The sequence below is a fragment of the Dioscorea cayenensis genome, unplaced genomic scaffold (assembly GCF_009730915.1).
Source record: "Dioscorea cayenensis subsp. rotundata cultivar TDr96_F1 unplaced genomic scaffold, TDr96_F1_v2_PseudoChromosome.rev07_lg8_w22 25.fasta BLBR01000798.1, whole genome shotgun sequence".
Taxonomy (NCBI): Eukaryota; Viridiplantae; Streptophyta; class Magnoliopsida; order Dioscoreales; family Dioscoreaceae; genus Dioscorea; species Dioscorea cayenensis.
The window spans coordinates 4566-19042 of record NW_024087189.1 but is presented as its reverse complement, the minus strand read 5'-3'; the positions used below and the strand labels follow the sequence as shown (position 1 = coordinate 19042).

The 14477-nt window shown below is 35.5% G+C and overlaps 1 protein-coding gene and 1 long non-coding RNA gene across 3 annotated transcripts; both read left to right on the top strand.

Annotated features, from left to right (window-relative positions):
* Positions 1–218: 218 nt before the first annotated feature.
* On the top strand, positions 219–3711 carry LOC120255033 (patellin-3-like). Its single transcript, XM_039262952.1, is given in 7 exon segments — positions 219–272; positions 560–1250; positions 1253–1409; positions 1411–1783; positions 2640–2764; positions 2892–3033; positions 3128–3711. Coding segments are annotated over 7 exon segments (1869 nt in total). The 3' UTR covers positions 3455–3711.
* Positions 3712–6322: 2611 nt separating this feature from the next.
* LOC120255031 lies at positions 6323–8843 on the top strand. 2 transcript variants are annotated; one of them, XR_005534872.1, is made up of 2 exons: positions 6323–6573; positions 7723–8843. It is a non-coding gene; the product is annotated as an uncharacterized LOC120255031 (long non-coding RNA). The 2 variants fall into 2 exon arrangements; XR_005534871.1 differs by lacking the exon at positions 6323–6573 and adding an exon at positions 6582–7585.
* The last annotated feature ends 5634 nt before the right edge of the window (positions 8844–14477 follow it).

The following is a 14477-nucleotide window of genomic DNA, read 5'->3' as shown; positions in this document are numbered from 1 at the left end:
TTTTTTACAAAAGCTCAAAAATAAATTACGGTCATATAATTCATTAATTCGATAAAAAAATCACATGGGACAATTCAAGTTCTATCATAAACACTAAAAAAATATTTCAATAATAATTCATTTGCCCATTTATTATTTTCATAACATTTCGGTTGTTATTTATTTATTTTATAAATTTTATTAGAAAATAATATATATATTAAGTGAAAGGTGTGGGTATGCCGGCGGGTGACGGCACCGGCTTTGGCCTAATGACAGAGAGGCTTAATGATGTTTAAATTAGCTAAACTACAAAAACTAATCCTTCTCTTTTTAATTCATTTTTTTATTATTAATAATACTAATTTTTATGGGGGGTCCCACTACACCTCATTCTCAGAGCTGGCTGCCAGTCTGGTCACATTCTCTCTCTAAAAACTCTTTCTCTTTCTCTCTCTATCTCTTTCTCTATATATCACTCTCGCTGCTCGCCTTCTTCTTCCCAAAACCCTAGAAAGAAAGCTTGCTTCTTTTGCTTCTCTTTCTCTTCTTCTCTCTTTCTCTATCTATTTCGATCTAGGAGTTCGTGATCGATGGCGGAAGAGACGCAAGTGAAAAGCCGGCGGAGGAGGTGGTGGTGGCTGCGGAGGTGAATAAGGAAGTGGAGGAACCGGTGAAGGTGACGGAGGTGGAGTCGGCGTTAGGGAAGGAGAAGGGAGAGGAGGCGCTGAAGACGGTGGCGGATGAGGAGGCTGCTGGGGATGCTGTGGCGGCGGCCATCGAGGCAGTCAGGTCGTTTAAGGAGGAGAGTAACATCGTTGCTGACCTCCAAGATCCGGAGAAGAAGGCGCTGGATGAACTCAAGCAGCTTGTTCAAGCTGCTCTCGCTGCGAACGAGTTCGTTCCTCCTCCCCCGCCGCCCCCACCTCCTGCTGCCGCTCCTGCTGAGGAGCCGGCGAAGACGGAGGAGCCTGAGAAACTGGAAGAGCCGGCGAAGACGGAGGAGCCTGAGAAACTGGAAGAGGCTGTGAAGACGGAAGAGCCTGAGAAGCCCGAAGAGGCGGTGAAGACGGAGGATCAGTCGCCGGTAGAGCCCTTGAAAACGGAAGAGCCGGCAGCTCCGGTGGCGGAGGAGAAGGTGATAGTAGTGGAGGAGGAGAAGACTGTGGAAGCCATCGTGGAAACGATCGTCACTCCCAGCGCCCAGACAGATGAGGTGGCTCCAGTGTCTGATCCAGTCCCAGAAGCAGCCGCCTCCGCCGCGGCGGAGGACACCCAGCGCCGCCGCCTGAGGACGTGTTCATCTGGGGTGTTCCTCTGCTCGGCGACGAGAAGAGTGACACCATCCTGCTGAAATTCCTCCGCGCCCGTGACTTCAAGACGAAGGACGCCCTCACCATGATTAAGAACACCGTGATCTGGCGCAAAAACCTCTGAGATCGAAGCTCTCTTAGAGGAAGACCTAGGGTTCCCAGAGATGGAGAAAGTGGTGTTCATGCATGGCCAAGACAAAGAGGGTCATCCTGTTTGTTATAATGTCTATGGTGAATTTCAGGAGAAGGATTTGTATAGCAAGGCCTTTGGTGATGAAGAGAAGAGACGGAAGTTCCTCAGGTGGAGGATCCAGTTCTTGGAGAAGGGAATCCGGCAGCATCTGGACTTCAGCCCCGGTGGAGTCTGCACCATGGTGCAGGTCACTGACTTGAAGAACTCTCCTGGCCCTGGAAAGCGAGAGCTCCGACAAGCTACCAACCAGGCCCTCGCTTTGTTGCAGGACAATTATCCTGAGTTTGTGGCCAAGCAGGTATATGATTCATGCCACTTTCATTTTCTTGTTTTGGTTTACTAGTTTCAATTTTGGTAGCTTCCTCTGCTATTCATTGATTTTCCTGTAGATGTAATATGCCTGCCTTGTGAAAATTTACCTTGTTTTGGATTGGTAGGTTGGAATTGAATTGGTTTTGTGCTGTTTAAGAAGATGTAGTTGCTTATAAAATGGCATTAGCTGAATTTAGAAATAGTGATGGGATTGGAGTGAGGTGAGCTTTTTTGGCAGGGGAAAAACCTGCTTTATGTTGTACTAGAACTTAATTTCTACTCCAAGTTTGATGAAAGTTATCTTCTTTTGGTGAAGTAGGTGTTTTTGAGTTTAGGTAGTATGCTTTTCTTATATTTCTGAAGTATCAAGTTGATGCATGGTATGTGTGTATTAGTTGACCATATTGTGTCTGGTCTGGATCGGGAAATTGCTTCTTAGTTTAAGAATTTGTCAAAGTTTGTTGTTCTCATTGATTCTTCATCATTTGTGGGTACCTGTTGTTGAAGTATTGTCGTTATGGGATTTTTTCCCCTCAGTAAACTTCAGTCATTGTCTTACTTTGTCTTAAGTTTGCTGTATGTGCATTGATTTGCCGAGTATGATATCGATGGGCAATTGTATTTTTGCTGTTTTTCTTGTATTTGATTACATCGATTGGTTTTCTCGACAACAATTGTGACAAAGAAAACTGTCAATGAGTCTTGCTTCAATCAACTGAATATTCGATTTGTATGAACTTTATTTTTCGAGAAAACATTCTCTATGGGACAAGACAATATTTTTTTTTCCAAAAAAATTCTCTATTGAACAAGAAAAATAACAGAGCGTGTACCCTTGTTAGGTATTTATCAATGTTCCATGGTGGTATCTTGCATTCAATAGGATGATCAGCCCCTTCCTGACACAAAGGACCAAGAGCAAGTTTGTCTTTGCTGGGCCATCCAAATCATCTGAAACCTTGTTCAAGTTCGTAACCTGTTCTCGAGTTATTTTTCTTTTATTTTTAATCTTGTTAACCTTATATTTTGTTCATGTTTGCTAGCAAGAGTTTGAATTCATATTTTTTTGTAATAATTCCATTGCAATAATACAGATACGTAGCCCCTGAGCAAGTACCGGTTCAATACGGAGGCTTGAGCAAGGAGAATGACCCAGATTTCACCACTGCTGATGCTGTTACTGAGGTGATCATCAAGCCTTCAGCCAAGCATCCTATCGAAATCCCTGTCACTGAGGTATATGAACTCTTAATTCACTCTTCAATGCTAGCTTTTTTTCTTAAAATTGGACATTCATACTTACTGTTGGATTGGAACATCGCGCGTGCAGTCCTGCAACCTTGTTTGGGAGCTCCGTGTCTTAGGGTGGGACGTCACCTATGGCGCAGAGTTTGTCCCCGGTGCTGAGGATGGATACACTGTGATTGTTCAAAAGGCGAGGAAGTTGATTGCAACTGATGAACCTGTGGTGAAGAACAGCTTTAAAACTGGAGACACAGGCAAGATCGTCCTCACCATAGACAACACCACCTCCAAGAAGAAGAAGCTCCTCTACAGATACAAAATTAAGACCTCCACTGAATCCATTTTAAGAGTTCCTCTCAAAAACATCAAGCTGAATCTTAAAAGAAGAGAAACAAGGAAATGCTCCTCATGATCCTCAACCGCTTCAAGAAATAGTTAATAGTTAATTTTGTTGTTCCTTTTCTCACTCCATTTGGTCTTTGTTCCTTTTATGGGTTAAAATTATTTTGTTTGATTAAAGTGAGTTGATGGTGTTGGTTTGTGAAAGAGAGACATGTGGTTTTTGAGGGTGATAGGATGGAGAAGAGGAGCTCTGCTCCTTGTTATTACCCTGTAAATTATATGTGTACATTTTATTTATCTTTTGTGGAGGTTCTTTCTTCATACAAATGTTTTGTATTTTGTTCCACATCATTGTTTGTGTCATGCATGCTATTTTGAGATTCTCAGGGACAAGGAGGAGAGTGGGTTCTCTTAGCCTGGTGGGTTTCCATCAAGTCATCATTGAAGGCAGGTACTACTTAACTCACTTCTATTTCATTTATAAAGTGATAAGGCTTATGTCTTTTTCATATCTTCTTACAGGCCACAAAACAAAGCCCCACAATGTTGATTGTTATGGTAAGTTATCAAACTCATTCCTTGACTTTGTCCAGAATGCTTGTATTTTTGTTCATGCTCATCTTGCAAGTATTTTTCACCAACCAAACAAGAAACTGTTTTTAATAATTTCCTTTAATGTGCTATTCTTTTATTTTGTGCAGGGAGGGTTGCAAAGCATCCATTTGGCAGGAATTTTACTAGCTAAAAAAGTGGAACTTGAGTGGCTTCTTTCTCTGTGTTCAAGAGAGGTACTATTTGGCTTTTCATGATTTTTAGTCCAAATCATTGCTCCTTTTTTTTTAACCTTTATTTTTTTTAATTTCTTTTCTTTAGTTCAAATTTCAATGGCAAAGCTTTAATTTCAGAGCCCATGAGAAGGATAGCCTGAAAACCCTAACTCGCCTTTCAAATTTTCTAACCCTAGAAAGCACAATCATGGAAGTCTTACTATATGCATGTGCCTTCATGTCCTTCTTTGTTGTTTGGTCCCCATTTCATCATCCTACTCCATTTAAACTATATAAATAATATAAAGTTCCTGTTTTTTTTTTTAAAAAAAAATATTTATTTAATTTGCAAGGTTAAACATAATATATCTTTCTTCATAGAATTTGTGACACTTACTGAAAATGAAAGGAACTAGTTTAGTTTTTCATCTCATGCTTTTTTATCTCATATCATCACTTTGTATGTTTATATTGATTTTAAAAGAATAAAAATCATTAGTAAGCTAGGAATGCACCCAAACCCTCATATCTTTCTTATAAAAATCTCCATGAGATGTCTACAATGTCAACAATGGTTGGCTTGGATATAAATTTTTTATATCTTACCAACTGTGTTTGTATTCCGTAATAGTTGAGAACAGAACAAGAAAACTTGGATAGGGATCATTAAAGTACTTCAAAAAAGATATTTTGACGCTAATGATGTGATCAAGAGCCTTTTTTTTTTGGTAATTTTAATTTAAAATCTTGAGGAATGTATAAATGAAACCATGGGCGAGGCCTAGGATTCCAGAGAAAGATGCACTTATGGTTGTCCTTTTTTTTTGGTTCTGAGAAAGAGATGTCCTTATATTTATTTATTTTTGACATTAAGTGAGAGGCAGGCCTCTCCCTCAGCTTAGATTTTCTCCAGATCTACCTCTGAAAATTATTTTAATATATTTAAAATATTAAAATTTCAATGTCAAGTTAATAGATATGCCATCTGCTGCTGCATGACACAGAAAATTTAAGAATTTAAATGAAAAACATGCAGAAGATCTTTCTGTTTGGTTTTTGTTTTAATAGGTTTGATTCTTGAGGTGGAAACCGAAAAAGTATGAATGGGTGAGTTTTATTTTGTTGTACAGGTTTGAAGCTTTTTTTGACACAATTTTATTGTGTCAAACAGAGTTTTTAGTTATAGTAGCATTCCGTCGGATGAGTGCGATCAATTTTCAGTGGTGTTTGGTGTACACATCATTAACATGTTTTTGTTCATTTTGTCAAAAAATAAAATAAAATAAAATAAATAATAAATAATAATTATGACGGAGTGAGTTTGGTTTTGGTGGAAATTTTATTATAAACTTCATCAATACACTAGCTAGTTCAATTTTTATTTTCTTGTTATATCAATAATATTTTAAAATTAATTATTAAGTATATATATATTACAAATTAACTTGTTTCATTGGGAGAATGGACAAGAAGTAAAATTTTTTTGAAGTGCCATTGAGTTCAAAATGGTTCACCAAATGATTAAGTTCATATTCCTTAAATCATCCAGTTCTTTAAAACGCTTTAGAACCAGTATATTTACATATTTATATTTGAACTCCTTATTTGCCTCAATGACAGCATCAGAGAAAAGCACAAAACCAACCTCCATTTGATCATGTTCAATAAAACAACCTTTCCAACACATGAAGAGCAAGCTCCTGCTCTGCATGAGCATCAAGAATGTAATCATTATTTTTATCGCTTTGGGCATTTAAACATTATTTTTATCGCTTTGGGCATTTAAATATTATGGGGCGGTTTGGATTTGGAATTCGGAGGGGAATGATACTTCAGTCATATGTCATATGGAAGAAATGAAAATTATGTTTAGTTAAAAAAAAAAATATTAGAAATAAAAATTATATTTAGTTGAAAAAAAAGTATATCGGAAATGAGAAAGGTGAAATGAGAAAAGTGAAAGCATGGGGAAAATAACAAAAAGATATGTAATAAAATTATTTTTATGTTTTTAATATAAAAAATAAATTTGGAGGTCTATAAAATATTTTAAATAATATCATTTATTTAAATTATTATAATTAATTATTAGAAAGTTACTTATTTTTTTAATTAAATATAGCACAAAGCTTCACATTGTCCTTCCTCCCATTATATAGCCTATAAAAAAACCTTAAGGTTGAGCTATAGAAGAAGGCTTTGAGATTTATGTCCATGGCTTGTGAGAGCATTTTTAATGTTCATTGAGCATATTTCACGGTAACATAAATATCACCTCATGGTGTAATTGAGATCACCTATAAAAAAAAAAAAAAAGTACATTTAAGGTGAACAAATACCGATTGAAGCTTTAGCTTGGAGGAGACTTTCATAAATCAAATGAGAAGGTTCTCCCATATGGAGATTTTCCAAGAGCAAAGAGGTACGTTAGGCTTATGACATAAAACAAGAGTTTTTTTGGAAGCAACCAAAGTTTTCAATTCAATTGTTGTGGTAGTTTTTAATCTTTGTAACAATAAGGATGCATGTTGTGGTTTTGTCGTTTTATTTTTGCTTGGTGGGTGATTTTTCATGTCGTCTTGGTGCTTTTTGTTTGAGTTGATTTTAGTGTGTTCTTTGGAGAATTTGATTTTATTTGGTGAGTTTGGAATCGTTTCTGAAATTTCTACAATTTTAATACATGAGAGAGTTGAATTCTTAAATTTATAGTGCTTTGGCTTAATTTTGTAAAGGTTTTAATGAGTCCATGGCCATGGGCATTTGAATTTTTCAGTCGCATGGCCGTGGGAACCATTTTGCTTGAGTTTTCTTAGTCTTCAGAGGAGTACACGGCCATGGGAAGTTGATTTTTTCCTTCCCGGCCGTAGGTTCCCCTAAGATTGATATTTTTCAATCTCTAGAAGGGTGCACACCCGTGGGAAGATGGATTTTTTCCTTCCCACGCCGTGGGTTTCATTGGGCCTGTAATTTCTTGATCTCCAGAGGAGTGCACAACCATGGGGGGTGAAATTTTCCCAATCCACGCTTGTGGGGTGTCTCAAGGCTGATTTTTCTTTTGTGGGTTGTAAGGCCCACGACCGTGGGTCACAAACCCATGTCATGGGTTTCATTTTTTTGTTGTTTTCTTGACTTGGGGTTGAGCTTTGGAAGTTTATTTGATGGCTTTTTGGTCATTCTCCTTGCTTGACACCTGGCCATCTCCACCCTTGTTTCAGTGACACATGGGCGTGGGCTTTTATAACCCATGGCCTTGGATAATTTTTTAGCCAAAGACCAAGTGTTTCTTCATTCTTCTTCTTCAACTCTCATCTTTTCTAAACCTCACAAGCTCCTCTCACCCTCTTTTGCCTCTCAAACCAAATTCTCTTTCATTTTCTTGGGTTTTTTAAGCTTTTTCCGACATTTGGGTGCCCGATCTACTCTTATTGTCGTCGGTGAGCTTTCTTTTTTGTTCTTTAACTTGATTTTGGATGGTTGCTTATTAGATCTTATCTTGTCCCTCTTGGTTTGTTTTTGTGGTGGATTTCTTGCATTTCTACACTTCATATCCATTTCTTGTGCTTGTTTGTAGCCAAGAGGACCAACCATGGCAAGATAGCCATGGCCGTGGGAAATGGGGTTGCTGAAGTTTGAGATTTAATTAGTTTTTTATTCCTTTGTGCATGTATGCCTCCTAGGACCAAACAGTAGCTCACAAAAGATCCCGTCACGCACGTGAGGCCATATCATTGGATGAATTTGCATTTGCAATGCAGGAGCACAGGGAAAGATTTGAGCGCCTTCGCCACCTTAAGTTTGGGTAAGACATTACATTGATTGGCGAGCGCTTCGAACAATTAGCTTGAAAGAAGTCCGAGAATTAGTAAATGTGGGGGAATGGAGCAAACTATTGACCATGCGTGTTGAGAGGCAACACTCGAATTCCTTGCCACATTTGAATTTGACAAGTTGGTGAAGAACTTTGATCAAGAAAATGCTATTTATGTTTGATGTTTGGGAAATAATTATAAGTTGAGCTTGACAAAGTTTTCAATTATCTTTATGATCAAGAGATTATGTACAAACCGAGGGGTACGCGCAGTTGGAAACCAATTACCCTCGAAATGTCACTACCAATCGTGCTTATTAATATCTGGGCCGAGGTAACTTTAAGTCAGGGGTTCCTAAAGCTTCAGCCCTTATGCGACCAGCATTTCACTACATCCACGTAGTTCTTAGCAGAACAGTTGCAGGCCATGGAGATGGTACGGGAGTCTTGAATCGAAATGACATCTTGTAATTTGTATCGTATGATTCAGGGCATCCCGATGCATATATATTTGACATATTGTGGTCAGTTTTCTTCTGGTGGTGATGTCACAGATGGTGTTGAGGAGGTCCTGGATGATGTGTTGTACTTGATGAGAATTCTGAGAAGAGACATTGTTGTGGTCATGTCTCCTCCGAGAACTGCTACCTCCATCTCAAGCCTCGCAAGTTGATTACGTGCTTCGGTGGATAGTTGTTCAAGTAACTGTGGGGCCTCTTCCTCGGTTGGAGAATGGTCAGTGTCCATGGGCGGGGCTTTGGTGACTCGGGGGTATCCTCAAGACTCTCTCCCTCGCTTCTCTCATTGTCGATCAATGTAAACTCACCCTCAAACCCCTCCATAAGGAGGATTTAATGACCATTGAGCGTTTAGTTGCCACCTAACACTCAACGGGTGAGTCCCATTTACTCTTTGATTTTTTAAAATTAAAAAGGGATGGACCATCTCCTTTAAATAATTTTTTAAATTCAATTTATAAAATTTTTATTTTTATCATCACAAATTAAATATTTTTTTCTAAATAATATAATAATTTATTATTATTCATATATTTTTAATTATTTTAAATATTTATTTTGTAATATAATTTTTAAAATATATTATGTAATTATTTTATTAATAATATTTAATATTTTATTAAATAATTAGTAATACAGGGAGATAATTTAATAAGTATGAGTTTAATGGATTGATTGTAGGGTCCTATTTTATAAGTATAATTATCACGGAAATAGTTTTAACGCGTAAAAAGTTTTAATGGATTGATGATGGCAGATAAGTATCAAATCTAAGATAGTCTAATGATCAGTTGCCCGAATTGTGATGCTGAAGGTGACCATTGATGAATATATATATATATATATATATATATATATATATATATTAATGATGCTTGTAGAGGTGCTTGTGTGCTTAGAAGTGGGGCATGGGCCGAAATTTGGCATGACCCAGCCAGTAACTGCCCGACCAAACCCTGCCGGGTTCATCGCCTCAGCATCGTAGTTGGCATGGATTCATGAGTTGTGCTTTTCCCAACTTATGATTGCAGTGGGTTGACCTACCGGGTCACTCCGATTCTCTTTGCCCGCCAGTTGGGTAGATGATAGAACGGGTAGGGTATGGGTAGGATATCGCCAAAACCAGTACTTATACCCCGTAATCCTTATCCTATATCCGTACTTTCTCCGTCTGCCCTTCTGCAAGAAAAATCCCTTACCTCGAAGGAGCACTGCTTTACCCGTTATTCAAATTATTTGAATTAAATTTAAATACTAATCATAATAAAAAAAAATTCATAATTCATTGCAATGGTGGAGCGGCGAGATCAGAGTGGATAAGGTTGAGAGGAGCACATGAGAAAGGCCACCGCGGAGGGTGGTGGCGGCAAGCCAGTGTTTCCGCAGCCGTTAGCATCGATGTTCGGGATGGTGGGAGGCGGAGCTCGTTCTTGAAGGCGGTGAGGATGGACAGTAGGATTTTTGTTGACTGAGGGTGACGATCAAACGGCCAGAGATCTTGCTTGCCTTCCACCGTGATGGACGGCTGAGATTGCATCTGGTGGGAGGGTATGATCACGAGGAGTAAACGGTGGGTTAGGAGTGGCCCGAGTGGGCGAGAGTGAGGAGATGAAAAGAAATTCTTAAATTTCTAATAATAATAATAATAAATATTTATCGATAACAACTTTTTAAATTTTAAAATTAACTATAAAAAAATAAAAAGATTTAAAATTATAACAATAATGATGAGATATTATAAATAAAAATAATATTATTGGTTAATATATTTATTTATTTAATATTCACACTTTAAAGAGTGTAAGAGACATTTCACATATTTTTTTCTTTTTCTTACTCACATTCGATGAATTCTTCTTCTATACCTCCAATCAAACAGGTTATCTTTCCATTCCTAATCTATTCACTTATTTTCATTCATATCGCATTCTCCTCGGTTCCATTCTTTCGTAAAACAAACAACGCTTATATATATATATATATATATACATATGGGTTACCAAGTTTAGGAAATTAGGTTTTAAGCAATTCTCTAATTTCCTATACTCAGTAACTTATATATATATATATATATAGGGTAACCCGTACCCTCTTCAATGGGTAAGGGTACGAGAAGGGCAGGGGTATACCTTTATCCGACCCGTACTTGCTAAAAAAATAACGAATAATGCCCTTACACGTACTAGTCGAATACGGGTAAAGATATGGGAAGGGCAAGGGTATACCCTTATCCGACCCATACCTGCTCAATAAATAACGGATAATGGCCTTACGCATACTAGTCGGGTAGGGTATAGATTGTCATCTCTAGGTTAGGCCCGATCAACCCGGGAGCTTAGTTTTTATTTTAATATCAAAAACCAATAATAACAATTTTTGCATTAGGTATTCACTTATTTCAGTAAACGCGCGAGATGACACGGAACCAGTATTCCTGAGTTCTAGCTATTAAAAACTTGACACGCGCTGCCCCCAAATCACATGATATGAAAAATATAACAACGTCACATATCGCACTGTCGGAATATAATGAGAGCTAGAATCAGCATGATTCTATGGTTTCGAACCGGGAAGATGACTTCCTGGATTGAACCCAAGATCTCTTAGTGGGGTTGAGGAAGTCTTTACAAATTGAGCTACAAATAATTGGTGCTTAGTTAGCCTACCAAATATTATTATCTTTAACTTTTACAATACATTATTTTTTTATAAATATTATTAATCTTTATTATTAATATTATTTAAAATAAATGAAATATTTATACCAAATTATTCATATAGAAAAATTATTTTTATACAAAAACAACATAACTTAATTTCAATGATATTTGCTAGTATAAATATATCATTAATATAAAAACTATAATCCTTCTTACAATAATTTTTATATATATGGAATCTCTGAAACTATTGTGTATTTTTTTAAACAATTATGGACTTGAAATCATAATATTATTTGAGATAATAATTAATAAATAATTAACTTAATTTTTTTAAAAAAATTAATAATAAAGTTTTCAAGTGATTTACAAAAAAAATTTAATTATAAATTTGTAACCATTTAACCTTAACAATATATTTTAATGAAAGAAACCTAAATTAGGATAAATACATTCACTATGAAATAACGTTAGCAACTATCTTGTTAAAAAAATCATTATTAATTATTAATTTGTAAATTTATTATTTCTATTTTTCAATATTTTTTTATAAAAGAATAAAATTTTCATTTAATAAAATTTCTTCAATTCCTAATGTCTAATGATCCATTTTAATCAAATGATTCTTAAATAGATTTACATTTCACCTTTTTGTCAACTAATATCTTGTTTTGAAAATATTATTAAAAATATTCCATAATAAGTATTTAAAAAAATAAATTATTAACTATAAAAGTTTTTAATTATGACAATTTATATGAAATTATTTTAAATTATTTTTGAATTTCAAAAAAACATTATATTGAATTTTTGGGGAAAAATTAGCAATAATTTAATACAGTAGATTAATAAATGAAAGTTTTTAATTATTGTAATTTATTTAAAATTATCTTAAATATTTTTAAATTTTAAACATTATATTTGTATTTTAAAATTAAAAAAATAACATTGTAGTTAAAAAGATTTATTTAAAATTATCTTAAAATTTTAAATTTTAAACATTATATTTGTGTTTTGGAAAAAAAAAATATTATAGTTAAAAAGACTGTGGGCTCCTTTCTTTTCACCCGCCTTTAATTAGGATAAACCGGTTAAAAAGCTGTTTATATATAAAAAAATGTAACACATGTCCTAATAGAACCCAAACCCTAATTCAAATATATCTTAATCATCGATATATTTAGAATTAAAATTTAAACGTCCCAATCTTAATTAATTTTGAATTTTTCCTTTTCAAATAATTCATTTGATTGTCTTGGACTAGAATGCAAATTCCGAGATAAAAAATGCAAATTACAAGATTACCCTTGAGAACACATATCTCGAGGCATAAATGCAAATTATAAAAATGTCCTTGAGAACATATCTGAAGGCAAAATGCAAATTACAAGATTACCCTTGAGAACACATATTTCAAGGCAATCTTAAATCTTAGAATAGCCCAAATACAAATCCCGAGGCGATCCTAAGTTACAGATAGCTTGAGAACATATCTCGAGGCAACCTGAAAAAGTGCAAATCCCGAAACGCCTAAACACATATCTCGAGGCAAAATTGGTTTAATTGAATTATTTTTTTTTATTATTATTTTTTTTACTTGATTAAAAAAATAATAATTATTAAAAATTTCAACGCTTATGAAATATTTTTTTACAACTTGTAAAACTCTTCAACGCTAAATCCTTGGGGTTGTTGAGCTTATTTGTTGATTTGTTTGAAAACCTAGACTTGGATATTGAATTTTTGCGATCTTGGACTTTGATTTGAATTTCAAGTTGTGGATTCTTCATGTTGATGAATCACAAAAATTGATTTGATTTTTTTCATGAGCTTTGGTTGCTATGCTTTTTAAAAGCTTTTTGCGACTTGTGAACTCTTCAACACTTTTAATTTTTGAGGTTATTGAGTTTATTTGTTGATTTTGTTTTGAAATTTGTATCTTGAACTTTGAAACTTGCATTTTGGGCATTTGAACTTGAATCTTGGATTTAATTTGAATTTCAAGTTGTAGATTCTCTGCATTAATGAATCACAAACTTGATTTGGCTTTTTCATGAGCTTCGCTTTTTATGCTATGTGAAGCTTTTTGCAACTTATGAACTCTTCAACGCCTTAGCTTTGAGGTTATTGAGCTCATTTGTTGATTCATTTGAAACTTGGACATTTGATTTTTGCATCTTAGATTTGATATGGATTTGAAGCTGTGGATTCTCTATGTTGATGAATCACAAACTTAGATTGTTCATGAGCTTCGGCTGTCATGCTTGTAAAGTTTTTTGCAACTTGTGAACTCTTCAACACTTTAACTTTGAGGTTGTTGAGCTCATTTGTTAATTTGTTTGAAACTTGGATCTTAGACTTTGAACTTGCTCCTTGGGAATTTGATTCTGCATCTTAAACTTTGATTTGGATTTCAAGTTGTGGATTCTTTGTATTGATGAATCACAAACTTGGTTTGACTTTTCATGAGCTTCGGCTTTTATGCTTGGGAAGCTTTTTGTAACTTGTGAACTTTTCAACGCTTTAACCTTGAGGTTGTTGCGCTCATTTGTTGATCTATCATTTTTTTTAATGCCTTGATTTTGATTTGATTTTTTTTTTGTTTTTTTAGAATGCTTTGCTTTTGAAGGTCTTGAAATTTCTTCATCACTCCTAAGAGAGTCAATGGCCACAAACAGGGTCTATGCGCTCAAAGAGAGTTTTAAGGGTTTCGGAATTTTTTTTCATCACTCCTAAGAGAGTCAATGACCTCAAATAGGATCCATGAACTCAAAAAGAGTTTTAAGGGTTTTGGAATTTTTTTCATCACTCCTAAGAGAGTTAATGGCCTCAAACAGGGTCCATGAGCTCAAAGAGAATTTTAAGGATTTTGGAATTCTTTCATCACTCCTAAAAGAGTCAATGGCCTCAAACAGGGTCCATGAACTCAAAGAGAGTTTAAAAGGATCTTCAATAGCACATCCGCTTATGTGACTATCAAGAGGCAAGGGAGAGGTTCTCTTAAAGAGAGCTATCGCCATGTATTAGAGCGAGCTTAAAGAGAGTTCTTCAAAAATCTTCATCAACTCTTTCGGTTTATGTGACTGTCAAGAGGCAATGGAGAGGCCCTCTTGAGTAGAGCAATCGTCGTGCATTGGACATCACAGCTAGCTTCAAGAGTGTCTTTAAGAATCTTCAATAGCGTCTTTGGGAGTCTTCAATAGCCCATCCACTTCCGTGACTGTTAAGAGGCAATGAAGAGACCCTCTCGGGGAGAGTAGTCAACATGCATTAGACATCACTGGTAGCTTTAGGGGGTCTTGTGAAATTACTAAAATACCCCTTTATCTTCGATAAAAAA